The 11971-nt window shown below is 24.9% G+C and overlaps 1 protein-coding gene across 1 annotated transcript; it reads right to left on the minus strand.

Annotated features, from left to right (window-relative positions):
* Positions 1-3250: 3250 nt before the first annotated feature.
* On the minus strand, positions 3251-11546 carry LOC132927233 (acyl-coenzyme A thioesterase 13-like). The gene is made up of 3 exons (XM_060991727.1): positions 11130-11546; positions 9866-10074; positions 3251-8951 (listed from the first exon to the last, which is right to left on the minus strand). The coding sequence occupies exons 1-3, from the start codon at positions 11214-11216 to the stop codon at positions 8798-8800; spliced, it is 450 nt and encodes a 149-aa protein (XP_060847710.1). The 5' UTR covers positions 11217-11546; the 3' UTR covers positions 3251-8797.
* Between the last annotated feature and the right edge of the window lie 425 nt (positions 11547-11971).

An 11971-nucleotide genomic window follows, 5' to 3' on the forward strand; every position in this document is an offset into this window, starting at 1 on the left:
CCACAGATGAATGCATTTTTAAAAATGTATATTTTACTAAATAAAGTACTTTAATTATATTAGAAATAATCAGTCATTTGTTAGTAATAGAATATCAAAAAATAATAATATTCAATATATTTTAAAATAATGTTTGTACGTAAAAAAATTTTGAGTTATAATAATTGAAGGTTTATGCAATATAATTATATTAATAAAGTATCTATTATTTTATGCAAACTGTATAGGGTGGATGCAATAGCGTGGTGGCATTGGGTCACGTGTCAGTCACGTGCATTTGCGTAAGTACCGGATATTAAAAAGTATAAAATGCCCACTCGTCTCATAAATGTCACATAGTGTTATTGTTAGTGAACAATTACGTGTGTATATAATATTTATCATTAATCAATAAAAGAAATATGGTTTACCTTCTAAATTAAAACAGAAACATATTATTATACATTTATACTTACAGGTATTAATTTCTATCTGAATTATTTTAAGTGTTTATAAAAATAAATAGAAATTATAAATATTACATTTTGACATATGTATGCAGTAAACCACTAATAAAACATATGAACGTGGCTATTAAAGTAATAAAATCGCTATAAAAGAAAAGTAGGTACTTATTTTAACTACATTTTGTAAAAAGAATTTTGAAAACAAATATTATAAGTTAGTTAAGAAAAAATGTAATTATATATAGGTAATTATTTATTGTACCTATAAGTGATCTCCAAAATAAGAGATAACTTAAACCTTTGTATATATTAATATAAGTTAAATATTTTTCTGTATTTAATTTACATATTCTTAGACTACACTTGCAATAAAATAATTTTGTATGTTAGGGGGGATATTTCCTTATTATCTCATTTTTATCGGATTTTGCCATTCAACTGACAATAGTTAGGTATTTTTTTATAATTTTAAGGAAATATAATATTGTGTAGGTACTGGTAAATTATTGACGCAATAATAATAAATTAATAGTTGAACAGATAGTTACATCTTACACAGACGCGTGAGCCTGTCATTATAAGATGTGTAGGCATGTAAGAAGTGGTGTGAGTGTGAGAGAACATAATATATATATATTATATATTATATTATTATTATATCTATTTGTATTTTTAAGTGCGTGCTATTATTGTTTATTCTTATCTATCGAATGGAAAAACGCTGATGCTTGTATTCATATACAGGGTGATTCACCAAGTATATATGCCCATCCTCATTTTTCTTTTAATAATAATTGTACTCAAATTTTAATACTTGAAATATTAATATATTTAAGGACCATAATATATCTAAATATACTAGTGGTTTTTTTGTATACCATTTAACTATTCAAGGAATGTCCTGTGCGATACAAACTTATTTTTCCCAAATGAAATGAAAATATAATATGATATAATACCTATATATATATTCGTGAATCACGGAACAATTTAATTTTGGTTATGTAATTGATTAAAATATAGATACAAACTATTAAAAAATCTATAAAATTGTTATTATTTTATTTATAAATGCCATCGAAATTTATTAAAACTTGTGAGTACATACTATTGTTTAATTAGCACAAGCATGTCTATAACAATGACTTAAACTACATTTGAAAAGAGTCCAATATTTTGTCAATTAAGTAACGACAGTAGACAGTAGCTAAATTGTATTATAATTAAATGAATTATAATTTTGAGTGTTTTCATTTTCTTATATGCTTCTGTAGGTAGGTATATAAATTGAATATACGCCTTATATTTACACTCTAACGTTCTTTATATATTAAACGACGATGACTATAATATATTTACATATTATTTATGTGCTTATATATATAAGAGCTATAGAAATACAGAGAAATTTCTTTCTTGAGACATGAATATTTTTTTTCAAATGTCATCGAAAAGGTGGGAGAGCTCTGAGACGTTAATTCAGGTACACGTTATAAAAACTATGAATGAAATAGGTTTATAATGGTTCGCCTTATATATTATATTATTATTATTATCATTATACATGAACGGACTGAATCCAAGAAGCCGGCGCAACGTCGTGTGAGGTCCCAGGTGCCTAGTCCGAGGATGTGGTTTTGTTTGGACACTCGGGCACTCAAAAATTATTTACACAGTCACTCTACACTTCTCTATACCTCACTAATAACAATAAAACTCGAAACGGGACACCCCTTCCTTAGTACTTTATGCTTTTTATTAAATTATGACCGTTGGCGCGCATCACACGATTTTTCAGTTGTATTAATTCATATCTATACTATCTGCACGCCCAACACCGAACGCACTTTGTTCTTAAAAATTCCTTTTTTAATATATATATAAATAATATATGTATATCAAGTTACCTATTTTAACATTGATATTATAATAAATATTTCGAATTAAATAAATGCCTTGAAATAAAAATTTAAAAAACATTTATAATATATATAGATAGAGGAAGGGAGTTTGTCAATAACGTGGTACTCTATTTGCAAGCTTTTATCTTCTACATACATTGAAAAAGGGTCATTCATAATACAACTAATATATAATCGACCACGCCAATAGCCAATCAAACAGAAACCTGGTAATATTTACTTACTTGCAAAGCGGATAATAGTAGCCATTTCCGTTTCGTATGAAAAACAAAGATGGGAGTTCGGTATCATGTTTCCGTCTAGTCGAGTACACATAAAAGACTCGTCCTTCGTTTGCTAATGGATATGTCGGTTAAGCGAAAACGAAAATAAAGTAACTTCAGACGTTCACAACTACCCCTTGGAAGTATATTTAGAATGTTTTACTATGTACCTACTACATACCTTTTAATTAAATAATCTGTATTGTTTACTGTTATTAATTTCCACCTCATATTGTTTGCACATAATATACGCGATGTACACCTTTTTGTTATTTTGTGTTATTATTAATATAATGTATATATTTATATAGTATTGAAATATTGGTTTAAATAGGTATTAAATACCTATATAATAATGTTCGTACGCCTATCTATTAATAAAAAATGAATTATGATACTTCAAAATTGAACTTGTATAGAGTGTAGGGTGTATATCTCTAAAAACGCATTAAAAATATTATATCCGTGTATTTTCTGATTATATGATATGTTTACTCGTAACTCGTAGGTATACCATCATAAGTACACATTTATATTTAATTAATTGTATCAATCCATATAGGATAGGTTAAATAATAATTTAACACCATATTTTTAATCAAAAAAAATACAACATAAATATACGACAAAATATTATTATTAATTATATATATAATCAAACAAACACGGTCTCATTTGCATATTATTTACAAATATACATTAGACAATATTAATTAATTATGACTAATGAATGTGTAATAAATATTAATAAATATTGTTATATTGATATCTGTGGGTAGGTACCTACCCACTAAACGCATTGAATATTACATTAATTCTTATAGATGGCAATAATTACAAAACTTGAGAGTAGAGAGTTGAGACAATAATATAATACATACATTATACATAACAAATCTTAAGCAACTATACTTACATTCAATAGATGATATTGACAACAACTGAACAACAACAAAATGGGAAAATTAACGTGATTTAGTAAATAGTAGGTATATATTATAGGTATAGTACCTATCCACAAGCAATTCAATTCAAATGTTGAGTTACTAAAATGCATGGATGTTTGGAAGTCTAAAAACATTCAAAACTCTTCAAAAATATTTATTCAGATAGTGAGATACCGATAGAAAATGCGAATTAAGAGTACGCCATACCCGCATGTGTTGTCTGTTATACTAACGTACATCATAACAAATTTTCGTTCAGCAGAACACATTTTATGATGTAAGCTTTAATATTAGAGTAAATTTACCTATTACCAAATTTAAAGGTAAAAATATTATCTAGGGCATCTCATAGGCTTTTATTGATATCTTAATTTTTAAGTGAGTTATGGTTATATAAAATATTAAAACTTTAAAATGCTCGTAACTCGCTTAAAAATTAAATACCAATAAAAGTCTGAGATGCCCCAGATAACATTATTACCTTTAAGTTTGATAATAAGTAAATTTACTCTAATATTAAAGCTAATATCACAAAATGTATTCTGCTGAACGAAAATTTGTTATGATGTACGTTAGTAAGACAGACAACACATGCGAGTATGACGTCCTCTTAAGAAATAGTAATAAAATAATTATACAAGTAAGACTTTGTTTTAAATTCTCGGGTGAATAATGATTGCAATGTTTTTACAATGATTTTTTTTTTTTAAATTAATTTCCTTTAACTGAGAATAAATATAAAATTACGATAAATGGGAATAGGTTTAAATATATAATAATATTTACGAAACACTCGTTTTCGATCAAAATTGTTTTTTTTTTATTATACAAAAAATGAATTAACATGTAGTTTCGAACTTTTTACTAAATATTTATAAAAAGTATTTTCTAGTTACACAATAATTTTCAAAATATTTTAGTTTTTTTATGATTTATATAGACATTTGAAATTTTTGAACTTTTTCGATTTATGTTAACAATTTTTTTATATTTAGTTCAAAAAGGTTGACATTTAGTTAAGGTTCACCAATCACTACCAAGCGTAATGTGTAAAACAACTTTCTAATAAATTTTACATATTTAATTTAAAAAAAAGTTTAGCTTAAAGCCACATTATATTTTTAAGAGCTCTAAAATAATTTTGGTTTATTTGAAAATGTGTAGGAAAAATGAAGACTTCTTAGTTATTTTTATGAAATTTAAAAAAAATATGAAACATGGAAACTTGAAATATTCTATTTCTAATTAAATTATCAGTTGCTTTCATTATTCAATGACATATTTAAAATGTTAATGTATCTATTTATATTTAAAATGTTCAAATGCACGAAATTTTTGAAATATTCAAAGTATTGAAATTTAATTTAAGAACCCATATAAATTGTTTTATATCAATTTTAAAATCGGAAATACAAAAACAGTTATTTTTACAAGCGTAAAAATTTTGAATTTTCTTCACATTAAAAGTAACATTTTTATCAAAACTGTAAGTCATATTTAAAAAAAAAAGTGGGCAAGTGAGTATCGCTCTGCTGTAAAGTAGTCAGTAGAGATGGAGAGTAGGTCACTGGTCACTATGGATGTGTTAAATTTGAATGCAATGGCGGGTAGCATTGTATACGAAAAACGATTCTGAACGGAGATGATTTGTCAGTTAATGATAATTAGTTGGACATATTATATTATTACACCTATATTTAAATTGTAATATATCGTTATTTTACGAGATTTCGTAAAAAATTTAATTTCATACGCTCATAAAATGTTTTCTATATTGACGCTGGAATTTTTTTTTACAATTACTTAAAGGAAAACTTATGGATAACCTTGTATTGGATTTTTGAACCTTAAGTATAAATCTCAAACATTTTATGAATTTTCAACGTCAAAATTCCTTGCAAATTTTCGCGATTTTGATATATTTCGTAAATATCTGAACTTTAAATGCTTATAAACAAAAATTGTGATTAACGATTTTTGATTTTTTTTTACTACGATTAGTTAAACTTATAATGAACCTTGTATTAAATTTTATAGATTTTTTGGATAGCCAAATTTTTTTTATCGGCATTTTAAGAAAAAAAACTTAAAAAATTCAAAAAATTCAATTATCTATAACTAGCTTAAAAAAATTCTAATTATTTTGAAAATTTAATCGGAAATAGATAACGTTAATATAAACATTTGGTGAAAATTTCAAGTATTTACAATAATTCGTTGTTGAGTTACAGCAAAATCAAAAATCGATTTTGTCAAAAAGTGGTTATGCGTAAAAATTCCCGTATTTCCGTAATTTTTTCAGGGTTTTCCCGACACTTTTGAAAACTATTGGAAATTTTTTACTTTTGGCCCCCCAAAGTACCAACTAGATGAATTTTCCTTTTCAAAGAGGGGCTGAAGTCAAAAATCGAAGCATTATTACTACTCCAAAAAGTGATGACAGACACAAAAATAATAATAAAAACACACATCATTGTAAAATCAATACATTCTAAAATCATATAACATATTAAAATATTATTATATATTAAATAAAAGTAGAATTTCCTAACATAAAGAATTCATGAAATCATGCATTTATATAATGCCTATCTATACAAATTATAACATTTCGTGTTTCATTTAAAAACACAAAAAAAAACATATTCTTCTGAATTGGTCCACACTCATCAATTATTATTATTTTTTTTATTATTAATTTACAATACCTAAAAAATAAGTGAGTTCCTACCAACAAATAGACAGCGCATAGTAAAGAATAAAGATTATGCTATTTAATATTTATAGAAATAAAACTATTTCTTTACATTAACTATACGCCTTTAACTGCTCCGGATAGGCATTATATACTATTTGTATTTTGTACGGTAGTGCTAATAAATAAAAATTGGTTTTACTTGGCTTTGTTTATATAACTATAACTGTATTATTCATAAATGCTACATATATCTACTTATATTTATATAATATTTTATGTCTGTCATTGAGGTTTTAAAAATGCTAAAAAAAGGTTTTATGTAGTTATAGGTACTTTAGTTACACATGAAAAATTTTATGGAAATTAAACATTATTTCATTTTCCAAATAGTTTGAAAAATCATATAACATTGTATAGAAAATATGTAAACAAACAAGTTATAAGTTATAACTTAACTTTGATAAACAACAATTTATTGCAAAGCCAAGCTTCGCTTTAAATTATTTTTTAAATGCTACGATTTATATTAACATTTGAATGTTAAGAGGATGTCAGCGTAATATTTGTTATCTCTCTCTAACCCACGCGCAACATAGAAAATTGTACGTTCACAAAAATGACTATAACCATATTAATTTCTCAAATTAGAGTGAAATGACCTATTACAAAATTTAAAGTTAAGAACATTATCTAAGGCATCTTATAAGCATTTTATTATATTTTTATTTTAAAGCGAGTTATGAGTTTTTTAAGATGTATAAACAATTTACAATTTTAAAATACTCATAACTTGCTTTAAAATAAAAAATATAATAAAACACTTATGAAATGCCCTAGTTAATGTTCTTAACTTAAAATTTTTTATAAGTCATTTCACTGTATATTGAGAAATTAATATGGTTAGAGTCATTTTTGTGAACGTAAAATTTGCTATGTTGCGCGTGAGTTAGAGAGAGATAACAAATACTACGCTGGCATCCTCTTAAATGTGTATATCAACTGTAGATATTTTAAAAAATTAAACTTTTTACCTTTATTATTTTAGACTTTCAATTACTAAATAAATTATTAAAAAAAATATGGAGACATATTGATATCATTCAAATACACAGACTATGTTAACTTATGATTAATGTATACAATATACATTATAAACCTGTAATAATTATTGTTAAATCAAACAATTAAGAAAGAATCTTAGTAACTTATAAATTTTAAAAATAAGGACCTAATTAAATAATTTGTCTGCAGAAGTTATAAGGTAATTAATTATGAAACCAATTTTTATATTTTATGCAGAACAAAGGAATAATGAAAGCTAGTACTAAGCTACATGATTTTAAGATAATTGTGATCTATCACTTAACATATTTTTATGTAATAAACACAGATTGTATAGAATTTTCTTAGTTTTAAACCTAAAAAAATATGAACCAATTACTGACTGCTGTACTATATGTTGGTAAACACATTTAAATAATTCAAAACTAAACAGTATTTTATTAAGAAGTTATAAACATTTTTTTATAAAATTATACTACTTTGTTTTGGTTGCATATTTTTAAAAATCCAAAATTTTCCAACCAGTGGCGGTTCTAACGTATGGGCAAGGTGGGCAGCTGCCCATACCAAATTGTCTGATGCCGTTTATTTTAAAAATGTAATTTTTATTATACAAAAATAAGATGTTTTATTATTTGACCTAACCTAACAGTTTTTCTACCATGCACTGATACATATTTAATATCTACAATGAAGAGTTCAAGATTAAGCAGCCTTACAATATTATCAATTGATACAGAAAACTCAGACAAATTATTAAGAGATCCAACTGCTGTCCTTGAAGTATTTATAAATATGAAAAACAGAAAACTCCAATTTAAAATTTAGTTTTTACTATTTTTTTTAAAAATTAGTCTAAATTATTTTTTTGTCAGTTAAATTTAAATAGAATTATACTTAGTTACTTAAAAACTAAGGATTACTCTATTTTTTAGATTTAAAATATTTATAACCTACCTATTATTATTATTATAAAGATTTTAAGCTACCTACCATGTACCTACTGCTAATATATAAGGTATTAGTGAAAGCTATAAGCATAAATATTTTATTAAAAAAAATTTGTGGAGAGGGGGGAAGAAATGAGGAATATTATTTGCAGTTAAAACCTAATTATCAACCTACTGTTGCCCATACGAAAATGTAGTCCTAGAACCGCGCCTGTTCCCAACTTAAAATTTGCAAATAAAATAAAGCATCTTTATACTTCTTAAAAAAATAACACATTTATATAGTTAATTAAAAATACCAGAAAAGATTTAATGCAAAAAATGTAAATGGTAAAAACTATCTTATTAGTATCTAATAATAAACGAAACAAAAACTAAAAAGTAAGTATAACAAAGAAACAATTTTGATTTTTGACTATGAGTGAAATTAAAATAAATATTTTTTTTGATATTATTAATAAATAACAACAATAACATTTAGTTTTACATAATGTACCAAATATTTAATATCATCCTACAAACTTAGTATGTGAACCTTGAGCTAAGATAACATTATCATCTTTCCTAAACAATGTCACTTTTAAAAATGCTAAAGTTCTTCCAAGCTTAACAGTTTCAGAATCAATAACTACTCGGTCACCAATTTTTGCTGAATTTAAATACCTAAAAACAAATAATAATACAATTAATAAAAGTTACGTAATATTAATTATAACTTATTTATAACTAAAAGCTTATAATAAATTTAATTATTAAGGAGCGGATGTTTATGCATTTATCATATTTTTTAATAACATCTAAATTAATGTGGAGTAAGATAGAAATTTGTTTCATCACTCAAAGAATTCAAACTTATCAATTTCATTTTGCATATTTTTGCACATTTGTTCGATTTTTACTTGTTTGATCATATTCCTATATTCATCATGCTTTTAGTGCATATTTATGTCCTGCGGCTGTAGGCCTATAAGTAATATTCGCGCCAACCGCGAATAGCCGGTTTTCGCTGTTATCGGTACTTGGTTTCTAAAATATACCCATAATCCATATATATTATTTTCAGATTAACAAAAAATTCAACAACAGTTTGCAAACATCTTTTTTAATCTTTAATTTTAATAATAATAAATTTTATTTTATTTTTTAAATTATTAATAATTTATTATTTTTAATTTTTAATAAATAAAAATGTTAGGTATTGATGCATATTTTTAATAAATTCTAAGCATATTTTTATACTTTATAGTGCATAATTGCATGCATATTTTTAAATTTTTTAGGGCATAAACATTCGTTCCTTAGTAATTATTATATTGATTGAAAACAAAAATGTAATAGTTTCAAACAATTTAATTATGATTTTATATATTATTTTTTGTTACTCCCACAAGAAGATAATGGAAGCTTCACCGAACCAGCTTGTACAAGGGCACTAATATATACTAATATTTATAAATATATATTAATCATAGTTCAAACACCAAAAAAATTAAGACTTATAAACTTAGAATAAATAATAAATATTTTTACTTTAAATATATTAAAAGAATAAATTGTAACATTAAGAATATACATACGAAATATGAATATCAACTGAAACACCACTGTTAGGTGCCGAATCAATGTCTTCAACAACTCGTGGATGAGTCAATATAGCCATACTAGACAAAACATCTACAGCGGTAGCTGTAAAACCTCCATGAAGTGTACCATATGAATTAGTATGTTGTTTTTCAACAACCATCTCAGCAATACATTGGCCATTTCCAGCTGATATTATATTCACCTTTATAAGTATAGAATAAATATAATTTATCTTTAGTTTATTATTTTATTAGGCTTAAAAATATAATATTTTAAATATATATTTTATTTTCAATTTAACTAATGCCATTAAATATAGGTATCTACACCTATAATTAAGAAAACCATGTATACCTTATTAATATTAATATTTTTTACATCCAATAAAATTAGATGATTCAATTAATCGATTACTATTAAGATATAGTTGGATATTATCTTATACATTTTATAATTGGATAATATATTAATATATATACATGTTAAGATTATATTGTTATCTCACACAAAATTATATCGATAATTTAAAATAGCTTATTTTTTTGAGTGTTGAAAAGTTGTTAAAAACTTATAGTAAAAAATACAAGGGTAGTTATGAGGGATGAATGAAATGATGCTTTACTCTTTGAATTTCAAAAAAAAAAAAATTAATTTTTATTAGATACCTAGTTCATTTACTGAAATATATGATAGGCACTTTATAGTTTCTATAGTAAATGCTTACAATACTTATTAGTTATTATGTTTATAGATTATGGCTCATCAATTTTTGAAACTATAAGTTTATGTATTGAACCTATTTTTGTATGATGTATACAGGCCGGCTAAAGTGTTTAAACACCTAGGCAAACTTGAGTTTAGCCGCCCCTTACATGTAAATATTACATCAAATCTTTAATACGAAAATGTTAAATGCCCCCTAGGACCCGTGGGCCTATGTCGCCTATCCCTTGAGCCGGGCCTGGATGTATGTAAATGAATAGGTACATATTTAGTGTCACAAATTATCATTCAAAGATCCAACCTTCGAGTACCTACAGTTTCACTATTAAATAGATATTAAATGCTTAATACATCAATTACATATATTTATTTATTATAGCTCCTATCATAGCCAAAATTAAAATAATATCAATATATATTAACAAGTTAAAATATTTAATTATACTCAGTGTATTATAAATAATAATATAACATACAATAATTAATAAGAAAGTTAGTCACTAATAAATATATATTTAACAAAATTAATCATACCTTATCTAAAATGCTATCATATCCTTTACGTTTGATTGAAAAATTCAAAATTTTTCGTACTGATTCTAATACTTTGTTGTTGTTCATTATGATTTATATATATACATATATATATATATATGCGCATTCAATAATAAATTCTGATTAACATTCTATACATAACATTGTTACAAAAAACAGCTTAAGCAAATGCCAAACATTAAATATTTTTAGCAATTTAGAAAGTTATGTTTAAAAATTTTAATCTTTCGCACTTCGTTGATTTTCTGATTTCCTGTAGTCATTGATCAATATTAACACCATGACAAATTCATTGAACTCTATGATTATCATATATTAATATTATTATTATTTATTATTATAAATTAGAACTAATTTGTTATGGATTTGTTATAACTATATAAAGTCAATGTATATGAACAAAAATATGATAAGTAATCGTATTTATCACAGCATAAATACACCGTGTTCTGCGCATGTTATAGTATGTTACGATAGTGAGTGAGACCATGAAGACTAATGATAATGGAGCAAACTCTGCAACCTATTGCATGAAAAGTACTAAGTAGTCACTAGTCACACTTCTCAGAGTGGGGTTTATGACTTTAATACTAATTTAATGTATATATAATATTATACTTTATCCAATTATCCCATAATATATTATTTATTGTTAATGGTAATTTTAGGCAGTCTATCAATTCATAGACGTACGTACAGGGCGCGCAAGGTGTGCTCAGACGTGCCCTACGAATTTTTACGAACCGAAGCATGCAATATGCCCATCTAATTGCCCTTATATTGATTTATAATACCTAAATAACCAATCAATTTTAGATTAT

Source organism: Rhopalosiphum padi, chromosome 3 (assembly GCF_020882245.1).
Source record: "Rhopalosiphum padi isolate XX-2018 chromosome 3, ASM2088224v1, whole genome shotgun sequence".
In the NCBI taxonomy this organism is placed as follows: Eukaryota; Metazoa; Arthropoda; class Insecta; order Hemiptera; family Aphididae; genus Rhopalosiphum; species Rhopalosiphum padi.

Coding starts and splice junctions, on each gene's coding strand:
- LOC132927233 (XM_060991727.1), bottom strand. CDS start 11,216: ATGAACAACAACAAAGTATTAGAATCAGTACGAAAAATTTTGAATTTT. Junction 10,075..11,129: donor ATGATAGCATTTTAGATAAG/GTATGATTAATT, acceptor ATACTTATAAAG/GTGAATATAATATCAGCTGG. Junction 8,952..9,865: donor TCAGTTGATATTCATATTTC/GTATGTATATTC, acceptor ATTTGTTTTTAG/GTATTTAAATTCAGCAAAAA.